Raw genomic sequence first — 21,318 nt, 5'->3', positions numbered from 1 at the left:
CAGTGATGGGGGTGGGCAACAGGGATGTACGATGGGTCACAGGATGGGGATGGGTCACAGTGATGGGGATGGGTCAAAGAGATGGGGATGGGTCACAGTGATGGGGATGGGTCACATGGATGGGGATGGGTCACAGTGATGGGGATAGGTCACAGGAATGGGAATGGGTCTCAGGGAAGTACGATGGGTCACAGGGATGGGGATGGGTCACATGGATGGGGATGGGTCACAGGGACGGGATGGGACAAAGGGATGGGTATGGGTCATATTGATGGGGTTGGGTCATAGTGATGTATGATGGGTCACAGGATGGGGGTGGGCCACAGTGATGGGGATGGGTCACATGGATGGTGATGGGTCACAGTGATGGGGATGGGTCACAGGAATGGGGATGGGTCTCAGGGAAGTACAATGGGTCTCAGGGATGGGGATGGGTCACATGGATGGGGATGGGTCACAGGGACGAGGATGAGTCAAAGGGATGGGGATGGGTCACAGTGATGGAGGTGGGTCACAGTGATGTATGATGGGTCACAGGGATGGGAATGGGTCACAGGATGGGGATGGGTCACAGTGATGGGGATGTGTCACATGGATGGGGATGGGTCACAGGAATGGGAATGGGTCACAGGAATGGGAATAGGTCACAGGGATGGGGATGGGTCTCAGGAATGTGGATAGGCCACAGGGATGGAGATGGGTCACAGGGATGTATGATGGGTGACAGGGATGGGGATGGATCACAGGAATGGTGATGAGTCACAGGGATGGGAATGGGTGACAGTGATGGGGATGGGTCACAGGGATCTATGATGGGTCACAGGGATGGGGATGGGTCATAGGGATGTATGATGGGTCACAGGGATGGGGATGGGTCACAGTGATAGGGATGGGGCACAGTGATGGGGATGGGTCACAGGAATGGGGATGGATCACAGGAATGGGGATGGGTCTCAGGGATGTAAGATGGGTCACAGTAACGGGGAACGGTCACAGGATTATATGATGGGTCTCAGGGATGGGGATGGGTCACAGGGATGTATGATGGGTTACAGGGATGTACGATGGGTCACAGGGATGGGGATGGGTCACAGACATGGGGATGGGTCACAGGGATGTACGATGGGTCGCAGGGATGGGGATGGGTCACAGGGATGGAAATGAGTCATCGGGATGGGGATGGGTCATAGGGATCTACAATGGGCCACAGAGATGGGGATGGATCATGGAGATGGGGTTTGGGTCACAGGGATGTACGATGGGTCTCAGGGATGGGGATGGGGATGGGTCACAGGGATGGGGATGGGTCAGAGGGATAGGGATGGGTCACAGGGATGGGGATGGGTCATAGGAATGGGGATGGGTTACAGGAATGGGGATGGGTCACAGGGATGGGGATGGGTCACAGGAATGGGAATGTTCATAGGGATGGGTATGGGTCACAGGAATGGGGATGGATCATCAGGATGGGGATGGGTCACAGGGATGTAAATGGGCCACAGGGATGGGGATGGATCACAGAGATGGGGATGGGTCACTGGGATGTACGATGGGTCACAGGGATGGGGATGGGTCAGAGGGATAGGGATGGGTCACAGGGATGGGGATGGGTCACAGGAATGGGGATGGGTCACAGGGATGGGGATGGGTCACAGGAATGGGAATGGTCATAGGGATGGGGATGGGTGACAGGAATGGGGATGGGTCACAGGGATGGGGCTGGGTCACAGGGATGGGGATGGGTCATAGGGATGGGGATGGATCACAGGGATTACGCTGTGTCACAGGGATAGGAATGGATCAGAGGGTTGGGGATGGGTGACAGGGATGGGGATGGGTCATCGGGATGGGGATGGGTCACAGGGATGAGGATGGGTCACAAGGATGGAGTAGCCAAGCAGGCTAAGATAAAAGGTAGGGAGGAGGGACTTGGGGGAGGAGCAATGGAGGTGGGATAGGCGGAAGGAGGTCAAGGTGAGGGTGATAGGCCGGAGTGGGGTGTGGGCGGAGAGGTAGAGAGTAGCCAAGCAGGCTAAGATAAAAGGTAGGGAGGAGGGACTTGGGGGAGGGGCGATGCCGGAGTGGGGTGTGGGCGGAGACCCCAAGTCCCTCCTCCCTACCTTTTATCTTAGCCTGCTTGGCTACTCTCTCTCATTCCTGATGAAGGGCTTATGCTCGAAACGTCGAATTCCCTATTCCTGAGATGCTGCCTGGCCTGCTGTGCTTTGACCAGCAACACATTTTCAGCTGTGATCTCCAGCATCTGCAGACCTCATTTTTTACTCACAGGGATGGGCATAGATCACAGAGATGTACGATGGGTCACAGGGATGCAGATGGGTCACAGGATTGGGGAAGGGTCACAGGGATGGGGATGGGTCACAGAGATAAGGATGTGTCACAGGATTGGGGATGGATCACAGGGATGTACGATGTGTCACAGGAATGGGGATGGGTCACAGGGATAGGGATGGGTCACAGGGATGGGGATGGGTCACAGGGTTGGGGATGAATCACAGGGATATACGATGGGTCTCAGGGATGGGAATGGGTCACAGGGTTGGCGATGGGTCACAGGGTTGGGGATGGGTCACAGGGATGGGAATGTGTCACAGTATTGGGGATGGGTCACAGGGTTGGGGATGGGTCACAGGGTTGGGGATGGGTCACAGGGATGGGAATGTGTCACAGTGTTGGGGATGGGTCACAGGGTTGGGGATGGGTCACAGGGATGGGAATGTGTCACAGTGTTGGGGATGGGTCACAGGGTTGGGAATTGGTCAAGGAATGGGAATGGATCACAACGATGGGGATAGGTCACAGGGATGGAGGATGTGTATTCATTACAGTGAGGGAGATTTGGACAAAGAGAAAGGGAATGTTCCTATATTGATGTTGAATTGTTTTACACTGAGCAACATGTTAGTATCCTGCATGTTCACTGTGGGAATTACTATTCCTCTTCTGAAATGTGAGTAAAGATTATCATTGCCATTTAGATTTTATTGGAGATGCCGTTGATGGACTGGGGTGTACAAAGTTAAAAATCACACAACACCAGGTTATAGTCCAACAGGTTTAATTGGAAGCACACTAGCTTTCGGAGCGACGCTTCTTCATCAGGTGATAGTGGAGGGCTCCATCGTAACACAGAATTTATAGCAAAAATTTGCAGTGTGATGTAACTGAAATTATACATTGAAAAATTGATTGTCTGTTAAGCCTTTCATCTGTTAGAATACAGTGATAGTTTCACTTCTGTCATGTGTACATCACAAAGCCTTTTTTTATGATATCAAAAAGTGTTGGAGGCACTGGATACTGCAAAGGCTATTGACCCTGACAACAATCTAATAATTTTGCTATCTCCAGTACAATTACAACACTAGCAACTATCCAAAAATGTGGAAATTGCCCTGGTGTATCCTGTACATAAAAAAATCAGATCTAATCCAACCCGGCCAGTTACTATCCCATCAGTCTACCCTCAAATATTAGTAAAGTGATGGAAAGTGTCATCAATAGTGTTATCACGTAGCAGCTGCTCAGCAATAATCTGGGCTCCGCCAGGGCCACTCAGCTTTGGCCATCATTACAGCCTTGGTTCAAACATGGACAAAGCCGAGTTTCAGAGGTGAATTGGGAATATTAGCCCTTGACATCAAGGCCACATTTGATCAAATGTAACATCAAGGAGCTCTAGTCAAACTGGAAACAATGGCTTTCAGGGGGCAAACTCTCCATTGTTTGGAAGATGGTTGTGTTTGTTGGAGGTCAGTCACTTCAGCTCCAGGACATCTCTGCAGGAGTTCCTTAAGGTAGTGTCCTAAGCCCAACCATCCTCAGCTACTTCATTAATGAGGTTATAACCAGATCAGGCCATGGTGGTGAATCACAGAGCAAGTTCACAGGATGGAGTGGTCTACTCTTGTTTCTTGGAGAAAGTGAGGGCTGCAGATGCTGGAGATCAGAGGCGAGTATGTGGTGCTGAAAAAGCACAGCAGGTCAGGCAGCATCCGAGGACCAGGGGAATCGATGTTTTGGGCATAAGCCTGATGAAGGGCTTATGCCCGAAATGTCAGTACTCTTGGTCCTTGTTCATATGGTCCTCCCTCCATCACATGGCCAGAAGTAGGGCTGTTTGCTGATGTTTGAATAAAGTATAGCACCATTCATGACTCCTCAGATACTGTAGCAGTTCATGCCCATGTGCATCTGGACTAAATCCCTACTTGGGCAGGTAAGTGGCTCATCCTGTCTCCCTAATGACGTTCCACAAGGTACAAGTGAGGAGCAATGACAAGCAACATGAGTGCGACTGGGACAACACTACTATTATAGGACAGGCCAAACGGAGAACAGTCAGGGAATTCCTAGAGGCATGGCACTCATCCACAGATTCAATCAATAAGCACATCGACCTGGACCCAATATACCAGCCACTGCAGCGGACAGCTGGAACCGACAACCGGAAGCGGCAGATTCAAACCACTATAAATGCCAGAGGAAAGATCACAGAAGCGCTTCACAGGAGGCTCCCAAACACTAAGGATGTCACCTAGATGGGATGAAATGTCTGCAACACAAATTCCCAGCTCGGCAAACAGAACAACAATAAGGTACAAAGCAATCTGCTTGACTGGCACCACATCCACAGTAACTTCACTCTTGCTCCTTTGACAGCAGTTTCTAAATTCTTGACCACTGCCACTTAGACTGACAGGGGTAGCAATTTCATGGCTACAGCACTACTTCAGATCACACACTGCCCAATTGCTTCACCGCTGTTGGGTGACAACTGTGAATTACCCTAAGGTTTGCAATGGTTCAGGAAGGTAACTCCGTCTCCAGGGCAATTCAGGACAGACTGCCAGCAACTTCCATACCTGTTTAAAACATTCTCATTGTCCAGGGTCACATGAGATCACAGCAGGAAGCTTCAAAGAAAGGTAAGATCAAATGGAAAAATACATTTCTTGTGTGAGACAAATTTAACACTTTGCATCTATTCACAAACAGTGTCAAAAATATAGATTTTGGGATGGTGTAAAATTTGAAAGATTTATTGCATTATTAAACCCCTTGCAGCCATTATAACTTTAATGGAATGAAGGTTTTATGAAGTGGAACTGAAAAGTGTATTGCCAGAATGCCAGGTTTCATCCCACCTGCTCACACATCCTCCACACACTTTGATTAAAAGAAAAAAACTGAAGGGACTTTCACCAAAAAGCTCCAATTGTTGAAATTAATGAGGCATGTCTTCTTGGCATCATTGATTCCCTCAGTGTTCTCCAGATAACACCATTGGAACACATACAAATTATTCATTGATTCGGGCCCTTTTCCTCAGTAATCAGCCAGGCCAAGAAACAGCAGTGAACTGACAGCAAATACCATTTGGGAAATGTCTGTATTCCATCACAATTGTTAGATTGAAGCCAAGATGGTCAGTGGGGGTTGGGGCTGGGCAAAGATAGCTGAGATCGTGAGTTTTCCTCCTTTTTATAAAAATTGGGAGTCGCTTAATGTGCTTTGAACAGGAAGGAACGGATTTATCCTTTTCACTTCACCTGCACAAAGGTAGATTAACTATTGCCACCTTAATGAGCTGAAAAGACTGCATTGCTAAAAGTAAACCTGAATTCGGAAGCTCCAATGTCATTCTCTCTCCAGCTTTCACACAGCTCTTTCACACTGATATATAACAGTCCTGGAAATTCTAGCAACCTTCCTCTCCCACAGGGAGATTTTAACTCTCATTGTCAGGTGCTAAGTGAGTCAGCTGCCTGTTGCAGGCATTTTTAATCAAGCTGTGCAGATATGTTACGAACCACCTCTATAGCAGTTGTATACGAACAATATGTCTTACACAGCATCTTCAATGTAGCTGAATGCTTGAAACCACTTCACAGGAGCATAATCAGAGAAAAACTAACACCTCCAGTAGTAGACTCAATGGAGTCTCAAAGAGGGCAGAGAGGTAAGAATTCTTAATTAGGCAATAGAAGGTGCAGATTCTGTTGTGATCCAGGACATTGTTTGAGAGCAAATGCTCTTAAAATATTACCTTTGGAGTTGTGAATTTTGTATAGTCTTTCCTTGGGAGCTTACTCCGGTACGGCAGAATGCAATGGATCCTCACAGCTGACTGGTGCTACCTCACTCCATTATTTTCTATTCTATCTAACTGGATAATTTAGGAAGACCTTTTTTTCACCCAGAGTGCATTTGGTATTTGAGACTTATTACCTGAAAGGGTGGTAGAGGCTGTAACCATCAATAAATATTATAAGTATTTGGATGACCGGTTGAACCACTACAGTGTACAAAGTAACAGGCCAAGTGCTGAAAATGAGACAAAATAAATAAATGCCGAATGACTGGCATGGACATGATAGGCTGGAGCACCTTACTTAAAACTCTATGGTTCCATGATTTTAAAGCACAAAAAGCGAGGAGACTTTCTTCATTGTTTTTTCACATTGCCACTTAATTTGTAAAAGCTTTCCTTACAATGAACATTAAATTTGAGGTAAATTGTAAGACCAATGTGCACAATGCTTCTTTTATCTGACCTGTAAAAATTGCATCATTTGTAAAAATGATTTGATGTGATTAGAACCAGGTCCTAACTGTGAATGTTTAAGCTGCATATCCCAAAGGCAAAGGAAACACATATTGACATGTTTTGGAGCACTTGGGTTCTTAATAACTTTCATTACAGCTACCGTTGTGTAATGTGCATAATAGCTTAAGGGAATTAATATGAGTGAAGGTACAGAAAGCACTGCACTTGCATAATGAAACTCATTGTTTCACACCTATTAGGGCAAGCAATAAAAGTCACATTAACACTTGTGTGTCAACCAGCAGTGTTCCTTTCAGAGATTAATCCTGAATATGTTTTATCACAGCACAGTACATCACTTCACAGCACCACAAACACGTTTCCTTCCCAACCACGGGATTTTTTTTGATGAAAGCGACATTGGTTTGTAGTAAGGTCTGGGTTTTTTTTAGCCATTTGTCATACGAAAATGAGTTGCACATGATCAGACTGGTGAATAAACGGGATTCTTAGCTCTCTGTAGCCTTGGCTAGCCTATTTATCTGAGAAGGTAAAAACAATGACTGCAGATGCTGGAAACCAGATTCTGGATCAGTGGTGCTGGAAGAGCACAGCAGTTCAGGCAGCATCCGAGGTGCAGCCTGAGAAGTCTACCAAATTCTGTTGCAAATTATTTAGTAGCCTATGTGAATTTTCATCTTAACAATAGCAGTTTGTAGAGGGGAGGCAATGGCCTGGTGGTGTTATTAATCCAGAGTCCCAGGCAATGTTCTGGGGACTTGGGTTCACATTCTGCCACAGCAAATGGTGGAATTTGAATTCAACAATATCTGGATTTAAGAATCTAATAATGACCATGAACCAATTATCAGGAAAAACCCATCTAATGTCCTTCAGGAAAGGAAACTGCCATCTTTACCTAGTCAGTCCATCTTGTAACTCCAGACCCACAGCAATGTGGTTGACTCTGACCTGCCCATTTGCAATTAGGAATGGGCAATAAATGCTGGTCTAGGAAGTGACACCTTTATCCCATGAATGTTTTGAAGAATTTTTTTAAAAACACGTAGAAAGAGGCACTTGAACTATAATCTCAGAGTTTGAACAATAGGTGAGACAAGTGGCCAATATTCATCCCTTACCCACCACCAAAAAAAACACATTCCAACTTGGCTGTGAAAGCTTGACGTGTGTAAATTGCCGCAAATTACACTAACTGCTGAATTTGGGAAATCACTGAGGTGAGACGATTTATCAGAAAGGGGAAGACCTCTGGGCCCATTTAGATTCTTCTGCCAGGATCCTGAAGCTCTTGGGAGGAATCATGGCCCAGGCTTACCATCCAATTAAAGAGACATGAAACAATCCTCAGCAATCCTCAAGATGGAGACCGCCCCATCCCCCTCCTCCAATTCTTTTAACTTCACAAAATTTAAAATGGGGCCTGCAGCTGCAATTGGAGCCAGATAGACTGTCACTGCCTGTAGCATTCATTCCACTGCCTGTAGCATTCATTCCACTGCCTGTAGCAATCCTGTCACTGACCATAACATTCCCCCCACTGCCTGTAGCAATCCTCCCACAGACTGTAACATTCCTCCCTCTGCCTGTAACATTCCTCCCACTGCCTGTAACATTCCTCCCACTGTGTGTAACATTCCTCCCTCTGCCTGTAACATTCCTCCTACTGCCTGTAACATTCCTCCTACTGCCTGTAACATTCCTCCCACTGCCTGTAACATTGCTCCCACTGTGTGTAACATTCCTCTCACTGCCTGTAACATTCCTCCCACTGACTGTAACATTCCTCCCACTGACTGTAACATTCCTCCCACTGACTGTAACATTGCTCCCACTGTGTGTAACATTCCTCCGGCTGCCTGTAACATTCCTCCCACTGCCTGTAACATTTCTCACTATGTGTAACATTCCTCCCGCTCTGTAGCATTCCTTCCAGCTGGTCTTGTCTCCAGCCTGATGCTGGCTGTCAGCCACACTATTCTTCAACACCTTTGAGCAAGCAGAGTTTTTTAAAAAAAACTTCTTTTCCATTTAACCTATTTTTCTAAATAACTGGATTGATCGCTTTTCATCAATTTTATTACACACTTCTGGAGCAGGTAGGCCTTGAAACCAGGCCTCTCAGTCCAAGGGTAGGGACGCTACCACTGTGCTACAAGAGGGCCTTCGCTGAGCACCTAGAAGCTGATGGAAAATTCGAGTCAGCTTCTGAGCGTAGGTCTTAATACACCTTTAACAACTGAATTAGCTCCCAAACAATGAAGTGCAATTAGCTCAGCCACAGAACATTGTTGTAGGAGTTGCTCAGGCTAGATATTTTTGAATCAAGAGTGTGGTGCTGGAAAAAGCACAGCAGGTCAGGCAACATCGGAGGAGCAGGAGAATTAGCATTTTTTTCAATCGACATGTTCAGAGATGTTATGACACGTTTGGAATGAGTGGGACGTGAAGCTAGGCTTCATGGCTGCGCAGCAGGACACCACCAGTACACCACACAAGCCCTAGAGTACCTCAGAGTAGTGTCCTAGGCCCAACCATCATCAGCTGCTTTAGCAATGGCCTTCCCTCCATTATAAGGTGGATGTTCACAGGTGGCTGCTCAATGTTCAGCACCATTCGCGATTCCTCAGATACTCAAGTTATATCAAAATGCAACCACTTGACAATATCCAGGCTTTCACTGGCAATTGGCAAGTACCATTAGCTCCACACAAGTGCCAGGCAATGACCAACCCAACAAGAGAGAATCTAACCATCACCCCCTGACATTTAGTGGCATTACCATTATTAAAGCCTCAACAATCAATATTCTGTTGGTTACCATTGTCCAGAAATTGACTTCAGCTGTCATATAAATACTGAGCTATAACAGAAGGGCAGAGACTGCAACATGACCTACTTTGTGGCTCCCCAAAGCCTGTCCACCATCTACAAGAGTGTGATGGAATATTCTCCACTTGCCTGGATGAGTGCAGCTCCAATAACACTCAAGAACTTTGACACCATCCAGGACAAAGCAGTCCACTTGACTGGCACTCCATCAACCAACATTCATCTGCTCTACTGCTGATGCACAGTAGCAACAGTGTACTACACTGTAACAATTCACCAAAGGCTTCTGAAACAGTACATTCCAAACGTACAACCATTACCATCTAGAAAGACGAGGGCAACAGATACATGGGAACACCATCACCTGCAAGTTCCCCTCTGAGCCACTCACCATCCTGACCTAGAAATATGTTCCTTCACTATTGCTGGGTCACAATCCTTGACCTTCCATCCTGATAGCATTGAGTGTCTATCTATAGCAAATAGACAGCAGCAGTTCAGGAAGGCAGCGCACCACCACTTCTCAAGGGCAACTAGGTCAGGCAATAAATGCTGGCCCATTCAGCAAAGTTCACATTTTGTTAGTGAATAAAAAAGACTGAGTGTAACTTTTCTTTCTGTATCATTAGCATTTAGTTTTATGCAACTTTGAAGGCTGAGTAATGTTCCCAAAATGAATTTCTGGGCTTGGAATTTTCTGTATGGGCAATCAGGTCAAAGTTAAGAGGGGACTATGAAAACGGTCAAGATATTTTGGATCAGAATGTCCCATTGGGTGTTGAGGCGTCAAATTCAATATTTCCAGTGGAGCCACTTTAAACAAGGCAGCCTCCTAACTGTCTACCTCTGTGCTTGTTTTCCAACTCAGGACAGTGTGGCAGATCAGTGAAAGACTTGGATTGATAGCCTGCCTTGAGTGGGTGGCCACACCTGGTGAAGGGGTAACAGTGGGGAGCTCTACACATTCAGGCTTTCCCAGCTCTACATGTGCTCGACTCCAAGCCCACGTTCACAAGACTCAGTCCACTAGTCCAATCGAATTGACTTTAACTTGTTTCTACCTGTAAGGTCATCTATTTTAGCACTGGTGGTTGCAAACAGCTAGCCAGTGGAGAAATATATTCCAATAAACAATGCTCTCTTCTAAATTATCTGTATTCTGGGCTTTTGTGTAGACAAATAGAGAAACTGAGTTTTCCTCTTTCCTCTGTTCTGTTTCTGTTTCACTGCTATCCTCACTGTGGTGTGTTCTACCCTTTTCATAGTAAATTCTAGCATACATTTTGTCACTGGAGAATTGGAAGTTACAATGGTTTAATTTATAACACTCGTCAGCAGTATTACCTTGGCAGGAAACTCCAACCCATTATAAATCACACCAATTATAAGGCCATGAAGAATGAGGAATGGAAACTCTTGCATTTTAAAACAATATCCTTTTATTTTTGTGGAATGGAACAGTTCCATGTTAATAACAAAGTTTCATAAAGGCAGACAGATATTGTTCAGTGCTAGTTTCTTTTTAAACTCCAACATGACCATTTGTGACCTTTTACAGGCTTCAGGCAGGCAAATAGGTTTGAACATATATTTTACAGTTTTATTTGAGCTTACCTCTGTCTACTAAGAGTGTGAATGTATGAATTATAGGCAGTGGTTCAAATTAACCACAAAACAAATCAGGGATCTCATCTATTGCCAGTAATGCTTGATACTATTACATCTACATAATGGGAACTGGATATCAAATGTTAAGTTCAGTCAAAGCTACAATACATATATTTTGTAAAAAAAAAACTCAATAAATTAGATATATATCTAAGTTCTTTTTTGTAAATCATGCACAAATTTCAAATATTGGAAAAGTTTTTTTTTATCCATTAGGTACCTGGAATGTACAACAACAGGGATTGGTAAGAAAATAACAAAGTGTCTTTTCATTTTACAAAAATTACACAGCTATAGAACTCCTACCTTTGTATCAAAGAGTTAACAGATAAGATCAATCTAGTAAATCAGTTGTTCTACCAAGTAAGAGCTTCACGGCCCTAATAAAAGTTAAAGGAGGCAAATTGAATTTTAATTGATTTTAATAGGATTCCCACCAAAATCTTCGATATTTTTCATCTGCAGAATCTTACTTCAAATCAAAGAGAACTTTATTCTGGGTTAGATGTTTTCTCAGTCTATTATTCAGGTGACTGCCAGTTACCTATTTAGCCATCTGTTCTAGTCATTTTTCTTTTTTATTTAAAAAAAAGTTTACCTCAAATGAATTCTCTGCAAAATTGCACGTTGTATTTAAATTGCACCACGTAAGTTGTGCTTGTGGCACGATCTGCATAAAGAGAAGGGAGTGACTCACAAGTCACCGAAATATGACTGACATCAGAGATTGATTGACTGGAAATTTGTTTTCTCATGCTATGGACATTCACGATCATTGCACCCTCTCGTTACAATAATGCAAAGTGCCAGCACAACGCTTCTATACACTTGCACATTCAGTGCTGTCACTTATCATATTTTGGCACCATTACCCGATGGGGGCCAAGACAGGTTGGGGTGGTGTGGGGAAAAGAAATGTAAATCACATATACATCATTCGGTTTTAATGTCGCGCAATGCACTCTTTTTGTGTGCTGTGCTTGGTTAGTGATTTCATATTGCCCCAGCCACACAACGGACACTAGGTCCTGACCCTACTTGTGATAAGTCTTGAAAATGTTCTCTCCAGACACAGTTCCAGCTCTAGCAGACCAAAATCTATCGCCGTGCTTCAGCTCAAATGGACATTGAGGGTGAGCACTTCACACACATTTGTGACTGTCCTGGGGTGGCAATGCCAGCTTTCTTTCACGGGGCCAACAGTGTCAGGGTAGCTGCCGGGAAAGCACCAAATCCACACCACACGGCTGCATTTCACAGCCAACACTCCAACTCTGTTCTGTCTTAATCAAAGATCAGCCACAAAGGACAAGCCTTCATTTGCTATGAAAAGTCAGTACATTTCTAGGATCAAATTTCTAACTAATAGAAAAAAAATCATTGCAATCTAAAATAAAAACTGATAATGCTCATTTTACATGACATCTGAAAACTTGATTCTATTGGTTTTTCCTCATGAACCATAATCTACTTCTGTGTCTAACCAATTTTAAACGGGTAATAAATTAAGAATTATAAACACGTAAAAACAAAAATTAAGAACCTAGATAACTATAGATGTGTACAGTAATTAGTAAATAAGCTATATACTCTTAAATCTCTTAACCAAAATGATATGTTAAAGTCTATAAACAACTTTACAAATATACAATGTGCTAATCAGGTTTTTGAACTATTTTACCCCTTGCTCACTACACAATGTGTTTCTTTAATAATTTCCAGATTAATACTGAATATCCTAGACTGCAATGATTTTAGGATTTGCTTCCTCATAGTTGTAGTCATGTTGAAATTTGTGATTTTTCTAAACAAGCAAATCATATGTATACAACTGTTTTTTTAAAAACATTATCATACAATATTCATATTTATATATTTACAACTCTTCTGGAATCTGCAGCTTCACTCAAATAAAAAGTATTTAAATGCTCTTTTGTAAAGAAAAATAATTGTCTTTTGTTTCACTTTCCTTTCTTTAGCACGCACTTTTCAACGTAGGCACAGAATGGTTCCATTAGCAGTCATAATGCCAGAGGTCAAGATTTATCAACTCTGGGTTTTTTTTTGCAAAATATTTCATTTCTGTTTTCCAAAAGTAAAATGGTTTCTTCATGCTGAGCAGTACTTTTTGTTTTAGATGTATCCAGCATTTGAAGATGTAAGGCTCAAAAATGATGGGAAGTGGGGACAGGAGTCCCAGATGGTTCAGTGTATTTCCTTCAGTATGAATTGTCCGTGATTCAGCATCCTATAGTCCTGTTTCTTTTTGTCCCAAATCAGTCTCATGTCTTGATGACACCATTGCACTGCTGGTGCTTGGGAAGACAAGGTTCGTCAGGCAAAGCATCATGGGCAAAAACAGAGTCATCTCCAGAGGAACATGTACTGTGAGTATCCTGGCATGCTGGTGAATACTGCTCGAAAGGTGCTGACAGGTCAAGGTACTCCTGAAATACAAAGGATAAGATCAAACATCCCAAATCTTCCATGTCATGAACACTGCTCATAGGTCTCCCCACCTATGTTGAGGTGCTTGCAGTGGTTCAGTGGGTAAGAATACTGTGAATCCTGAAGCAAAATCAGTGACAGCAGTTGGAAGGGACTGCTGTACTATTGGAGGAGCTGTCCTTTTGAGAAGACATCAAATTGAGGCTCTGCGTGCCTTTTGGAAATGATGTCAAAGATTCCAAGGCACTATTTTGAACTTGCTTCTGCTCAAATATTTATCTATCAAGCAACCTCACCAATGCAAAATCTGATCATTTATCACATTGCTATTCATTCAGTGCTGTTGACAGTGAATGTGATCACCAGTCTGTCCTTACCAGGCACCAGAATCAGACTGAAACCCTGACCAGCTTAGAGCTGCACTCTGAGCGGCAACCCATCTCTGCTTCCTAGGTCAAAGGTTAACTGTCTGGTTGGGACAGGTTATTGGGCAGGAAGGATGCTATATAAATCCTGGCGATAACGTTTTACAATCACACACTGGAGGTTTGGTGCTGCTGATCACTTTCAATTATTACCTGACAAGAGTTTAAACACCATACTAAATCAAGTTAGCCAGGTTGCGTGGTCCTTGTGAGTATTTAAAGCATTCTTTTATTGCAAATTACATCAAACAATGTGCTTAGTGTATTGAAGGTGAGGCTGTGAGTTGACATTTTAAACAAACCTACAAAATACTGGAACTCTGTGACAAGTTCAGCTCAAAAGAGGAAAAGGGTATGAACACTTGAGCTATGAATTAAGAGAGGGCTTAACCAATTGCCACTGTGACTACAGGGCTGTGACAATCAATGTTCCCTGTCAGATGTCAAACTATCATTGTCTTTTTATAGGTTGACGTATCTGCCACGTATTTTGCTGGAGCAAAACTTTGATCGATACCGTTAAGTTATGGATATTGTTATATACATAAAGATTTCCAAAATAATGCAGTTCACGAGCCTGGTGATGTTCACCAGTTAAAAGGGAACATTAGTCATCTGAAGTTCAACGTAGTCTTAAGGAGAACTCATCTGTCGAATGATTTTATCATGTTTCCTGCAGTCACTGCTCTGACGTTTCAATGAGTCTATCTGGTGTACAGCTGGGGTGTGATGACCAGAATGGAGTTGGACATGATGCCCATTCTCTCTTGGGGTAACTGGATTCATCTGATTTGATTTAATTTGATTTACTTATTGTCATGTGTACCTAAGCACAGTGAAAAGCTTTGTTTGTGAGCAATACAGGCAGATCATAGTAAGCGTGGACATACAGATCATAGGATGAAAGAAAATAAAAGCTTAAACAGACCATAAGACCGTAAGCCATAACAGTGGAAGCAAGGCCATTTGGCCTATCAAGTCCACTCGCCATTTAATCATGGCTGATGGGCGTTTCATGCCTCTTGTTTGTTTCTGCTGACAGAAGAGGGAGCTGGGTGGATCAGAATGCCAGGACGGATGTATATGCCAATCCCAGATCCATTTACCAACTGGGCAAAGATTTGTTTGTTTCTCCAACAGCATTCAGCACCAAACATTGTAATCATTAAGAGTCTTCAGTCTGATATATTTAAAGGGACCAGCATAGAAATTAGTGAATCAAATAAATAAATATACCTTAAACAATGTTGAAATATTGAATTACCATTAGTTGTTTTAAATTAGTTTCAATTAACTGCTAATTCCTTTTGCTGATTTATTTTGTGATTCCAAGACTGACCTCAGTTGATGTCACTGTTAGAACCCTGTCAAGATCTTCGACTAACTGTTTGAACGTTGGTCTTTGTGATGGGATAGCGTGCCAGCATTCCCTCATTATCATATACCTAGGGAAAGACACAGGGTCACAGTTAAACCAAGCGCAAAACCTGGTTTCCATATGTTATTTCAGGAGATGAAGGATCAGAGTAAATAGCAGATAAACAGACAGTGCTGCAGAGACCCATTACAGCACAGCAAGTGGGCCAGTATACCATAGAAAGAGACCCCTCTAGTGCTATCACATCTTTCCCAAAGTGAGGTGACCAGAACTGCACACAGTACTCCTATTGTGGCCTGACCAATACTCTGTACAACTCCAACATTACCTCCTTGCTCTTATACTCTATGCCACGACTAATGAAAGCAAATGTCCCATGTGCCCTTTTTACACCACTAGCCACCAGCCTCCAGTCTCTTGAATAGTTTTCTACCACTGTCCATTACTAAGCCAGTTTAGTAAGGTTAGAGGAGGTGGCTGGGAGGGATGCCCTACACCATCTTGCCAAGTTTCCCTGAATTCCATGTGCCTTGTGTTGGACCTTGTCAAAAGCTTTGCTAACATCCATATAACCTACATCAACTGAACATCCTTCATGCACATCGTATTTCCAAAAAAAATTCGAACAAATTTTTTAGTCATGACCTTCCTCTGATAAAACCATGCTGACTATTCCTAATTAACCCTTGCTTTTCCAAGTGGGTTTTAATTCGATCCTTCAGAATTTCCTCCAGTAGTTTCCCTCCCTCGGAACTAAACATGGTGAGAGACTCCTGGTTCAACACTACCATCCCTTTTAAAAAGTTGAACCATAACAGCAGTCCTCCAGTCCTCTAGCACTTCCCGTGTGGCCAAGGGGGAATTAAAAATTTGTGTCAGAGCCCCCGCAATTTCCTGTCTCACTTCCCATATCTCCCCATTTCTTATGTCAAGCGATGCAAGTTCCTCACAGTCCCTTTTCCTGAATTCCATTCCTACGTTGGGTTAGTTGACCAACCTCCTGGTTTGGTCAGATGGTCAGATGAGTGGCAGAGATGAAGGGCTTATGCTCGAAACGTCGAATTCCCTATTCCTGAGATGCTGCCTAACCTGCTGTGCTTTAACCAGCAACACATTTTCAGCAGAGAACCTGATAACCCTGAATAGTGCATCATCCTGATGTGATGCACTTTGGGAGAAGAAACAAGGAGAGGGGAGTATGTAATGAATGGCAGGACACTGGGTAGCTTAGAGGAACAGAGGGATCCCAGAAGTAAGCAGAGCACGTAAATAAGATAGCTAAAAAGGGCACGTGGGACATTTGCTGAGAGGTGCGAGGGAGGAGCGAAGGACTTCTGGGAAAGTTTTTCAGTGGGTGAGATCTAAACCCGAGACCCTACACCGTAGGGCGTCCCTCCCACCCACCTCCTCTAACCTTACTAAGAGTCTGGAAACAAGATAAGTTTCAGGTTTCTTTGTTTTTCCTTCTCTTCCTTCGTTTAGTTCTGTGCAGGCTATCAGAGTAACGAGTTATGGAAATTAGGTCATCTGCATGTTCCTCCTGCAGAATGTGGCAGGTGAGAGTCATTTCACATGTCTCTGCTGACTACATCTGCAGGAAGTGCACCCAACTCCAGCTCCTCAAAAACTGAGTTAGGGAACTGGAGCTGGAGCTGGATGAACTACAGATCATCCGGGAGGCTGAGGGGGAAATTGAGAGGATATACAGAGAGGTGGTTACTCCCCAGACACAGGGTAAGGACAGCTGGGTTACTGTCAGGGGGAAGAAAGGTCAGAGCAGGGATCCCCTGTGGCTGTTCCCCTCAGCAATAAGTATATCGTTTTGGATACTGCTGGTGGGGACAGCCTACCAGGGGTAAGCCATAGTTGTCAGGTCTCTGGCACTGAGTCTGGCACTGTGGCTCAGAAAGGAAGGGGGGAAAATAGAAAAGCATTAGCGAGAAATAAGAAAGGGATCATCACTTTATTGGGATTGTATTATAGACCCCCCAATAGTCAGAGGGAAATTGAGAAACAAACTTGCAAGGAGATCTCAGCTATCTGTAAGAATAATAGGGAAGTTATGGTAGGGGATTTTAACTTTCCAAACTTAGACTGGGACTGCCATAGTGTTGAAGGTTTAGATGGAGAGGAATTTCTTAAGTGTGAACAAGACAATTTTCTGATTCAGTATGTGGATGTACCTACTAGAGAAGGTGCAAAACTTGACCTACTCTTGGGAAATAAGGCAGGGCAGGTGACTGAGGTGTCAGTGGGGGAGCACTTGGGGCCAGTGACCATAATTCTATTCATTTTAAAATAGTGATGGAAAAGGATAGACCAAATCTAAAAGTTGAAGTTCTAAATTGGAGAAATGCCAATTTTGACAGTGTTAGGCAAGACGTTTCGAAAGCTGATTGGAGGCAGATGTTCGCAGGTAAAGGGACAGCTGGAAAATGGGAAGTCTTCAGAAATGAGATAACAAGAATCCAGAGAAAGTATATTCCTGTCAGGGTGAAAGGGAAGGCTGGTAGGTATAGGGAATACTGGATGACTAAAGAAATTGAGGGTTTGATTAAGAAAATGAAGGAAGCATATGTCAGGTATAGACAGGATGGATTGAGTGAATCCTTAGAAGGGTATAAAGGAAGTAGGAGTATACTTAAGAGGGAAATCAGGAGGGCAAAAAGGGGACATGAGATAGCTATAGCAATGGAATTAAGGAGAATCCAAAGGGTTTTTACAAATATATTAAGGACAAAATGGTAACTAGGGAGAGAATAAGGCCCCTCAAAGATCAGCAAGACGGCCTTTGTGTGGAGCCACAGAAAATGGGAGAGATGCTAAATGAATATTTTGCATCAGTATTTACTGTGGAGAAAGATATGGAAGATATAGACTGTAGGGAAATAGATGGTGACATCTTGCAAAATGTCCAGATTACAGAGGAGGAAGTGCTGGATGTCTTGAAATGGTTAAAGGTGGATAAATCCCCAGGACTTGATCAGGTGTACCCAACTCTGTGGGAAGCTAGAGAAGTGATTGCTGGGCCTCTTGCTGAGATATTTGTGTCATCGATTGTCACAGGTGAGGTGCCGGACGACTGGAGGTTGGCAAACGTGATGCCACTGTTTAAGAAGGGTGGTAAAGACAAGTCAGGAAACTATAGATCGGTGAGCCTGACCTCGGTGGTGAGCAAATTGTTGGAGGGAATCCTGAGGGACAGGATGTACATGTATTTGGAAGGCAAGGACTGATTAGGGATAGTCAACATGGCTTTGTGCGTGGGAAATCATATCTCACAAACATGATTGAGTTTTTTGAAGAAGTAACAAAGAAGATTGATGAGGGCAGAGCAGTAGATGTGATCTATATGGACTTCAGTAAGGCATTCGACAAGGTTCCCCATGGGAGACTGATTAGCAAGGTTAGATCTCATGGAATACAGGGAGAACTAGCCATTTGGGTACAGAACTGGCTCAAAGGTAGAAGACAGAGGGTGGTGATGGAGGGTTGTTTTTCAGACTGGAGGCCTGTGACCAGTGGAGTGCCACAAGGATTGGTGCTGGGCCCTCTACTTTTTGTCATTTATATAAATGATTTGGATGCGAGCATAAGAGATACAGTTAATAGATTTGCAGATAACACCAAAATTGGAGGTGTAGTGGACAGCGATTACAACAGGATCTGGACCAGATGGGCCAATGGGCTGAGAAGTGGCAGATGGCTCAGAACTGGCTCAAAGGTAGAAGACAGAGGGGGGTGGTGGAGGGTTGTTTTTCAGACTGGAGGCCTGTGACCAGTGGAGTGCCACAAGGATCGGTGCTGGGCCCTCAAATATTTCTCATTTACATAAATGATTTGGATGCAGACATAAGAGGTACAGTTAGTAAGTTTGCAGATGACACCAAAATTGGAGGTGTAGTGGCCAGCGAAGAGGGTTACCTCAGATTACAACAGGACCTGGACCAGATGGGCCAATGGGCTGAGAAGTGGCAGATGGAGTTAAATCCAGATAAATGCGAGGTGCATTTCCAGATAAATGCGAGGAAAGCAAATCTTAGCAGGACATATGCACTTAATGGTAAGGTCCTCGGGAATGTTGCTGAACAAAGGACCTTGGAGTCCTTGAAAATGGAGTCGCAGGTAGATAGGATAATGAAGAAGGCATTTGGTATGCTTTCCTTTATTGGTCAGTGTATTGAGTACAGGAGTTGGGAGGTCATGTTGCGGCTGTACAGGACATTGGTTAGGGCACCGTTGGAATACTGCATGCAATTCTGGTCTCCTTCCTATCGGAAAGATGTTGTGAAACTTGAAAGGGTTCAGAAAAGATTTACAAGGATGTTGCCACAGTTGGAGGATTTGAGCTAAAAGGAGAGGCTGAACAGGCTGGGGCTATTTTCCCTGGAGCGTCGGAGGCTGAAGGGAGACCCTATAGAGGTTTACAAAATTATGAAAGGCATGGATAGGATAAATAGACAAAAGTCTTTTCCCTGGGGTCGGGGAGTCCAGAACTAGAGGGCATAGGTTTAGGGTGAGAGGGCAAAGATATAAAAGAGACCAAAGGGGCAATGTTTTCATGCAGAGGGTGGTACATGTATGGAATGAGCTGCCAGAGGAAGTGGTGGAGGCTGGTACAATTGCAACATTTAAGAGGCATTTGGATGGGTATATGAATAGGAAGGGTTTGGAGCGATATGGGCCGGGTGCTGGCAGGTGGGACTAGATGGGGTTGGGATATCTAGTCGGCATGGACGCGTTGGACCGAAGGGTCTGTTTCCATGCTGTACATCTCTATGACTCTATGGTAGGGGACTCAATAGTCAGACAGATTGACAGGAGATTTTGTGGTCAGGAACGGAACTCCTGGAAAGTATGTTGCCTCCCTGGTGCCAGGGTCTGGGATGTTGCCGATCGGGTTTACAAGATTCTGAAGGGGGAGGGGGAGCAGCCAGAAATCGTGGTACATATTGGCACCAATGATATAGCCAGGGAAGGGATTGAGGATCTGAAAAGTGACTACAGAGAGCTAGGTTGGAAGCTGAAGAGGAGGATGAATAGAGTAGTGATTTCAGGTTTGCTACCGGTGCCACGAGATAGTGAGGTGAGGAACAGTCAGCGAATGCAGCTTAACACGTGGCTGTGAGGCTGGTGCAGGAGGGAGGGCTTCAGACACCTAGACCATTGGAATACCTTCTGGGGAAGGTGGGACCTGTACATGAAGGACGGGTTGCACCTGAACTAGAGGGGCACCAATGTCCTGGGTGGGAGATTTGTTTGTGTGATTCGGGAGGGTTTAAACTAATTTGGAAGGGGATGGGAATCAGAGCCACATGTCTGAGAGGGGGTAAGTTGCGGACGTGACAGTGACAGGATAAATTGAAGCTAAAAGGAAGGTTTCTCACGCGATGAAACAAAAGGATCGGTTAAAGTGTGTACGCTTTAATGCAAGGAGTGTCCGAAATAAGAGTGACAAACTTAGAGCATGGATCAATACGTGGGACTATGATGTTGTGGCCGTAACGGAGACGTGGGTGCCACAGGGGCAGTAATGGTTGCTTGATGTCCCAGAGTTTAGAACATTCAAAAAGAACAGGGAGGGTGGAAAAAGAGGAGGGGGTTTAGCATTGCTAATCAGAGAGTGCATCACAGCTACAGAAACGAAGGTTTGTCTACTGAGTCAGTATCGGTGGAAATCGGCAGCAAGGGAACAGCCACCTCATTGGGGGTTTTCTACAGAGTCCCTAATAGCAGTAGAGAGATTGAAGATCTCATAGGCAGGCAGATTCTGGAGAAATGCAAAAGTAGCAAGGTTGTTGTTATGGGTGATTTCAACTTTCCCAATATTGACTGGAACCTCCTAAGTGTAGATGGTTTGGATGGAGCCTGGTAGGATTGACTGGTACCAGGAGTCATAATTTGAAGATATTAGGAGGAAGGTATGAAGGAGACATCAGAGGTAGGTTCTTTACACAGAGAGTTGTGAATGCATG

General features: G+C 44.2%; 1 protein-coding gene across 4 annotated transcripts in view; it reads right to left on the bottom strand.

Moving 5' to 3' along the window:
- Window positions 1-10,840: 10,840 nt before the first annotated feature.
- The window catches only part of LOC132828619 (fibroblast growth factor receptor 3-like), a 139,280-nt gene continuing 128,802 nt past the window's right edge, over window positions 10,841-21,318 (bottom strand). For all 4 annotated transcript variants that reach the window (XM_060845706.1, XM_060845786.1, XM_060845865.1 and 1 more), the window contains exons 17-18: window positions 15,305-15,410; window positions 10,841-13,539 (exon numbers count right to left, since the gene is read on the bottom strand). In XM_060845706.1, the coding sequence (XP_060701689.1) occupies window positions 13,375-13,539; window positions 15,305-15,410 (271 nt within the window). In that variant the 3' untranslated portion in view covers window positions 10,841-13,374. The remainder of the gene's footprint in view (window positions 13,540-15,304; window positions 15,411-21,318) is intronic.

This window comes from Hemiscyllium ocellatum, chromosome 1 (genome assembly GCF_020745735.1).
Source record: "Hemiscyllium ocellatum isolate sHemOce1 chromosome 1, sHemOce1.pat.X.cur, whole genome shotgun sequence".
In the NCBI taxonomy this organism is placed as follows: domain Eukaryota; kingdom Metazoa; phylum Chordata; class Chondrichthyes; order Orectolobiformes; family Hemiscylliidae; genus Hemiscyllium; species Hemiscyllium ocellatum.
The sequence above is the reverse complement of the archived record's forward strand: the minus strand, read 5'-3'. Positions and strand labels throughout refer to the sequence as shown.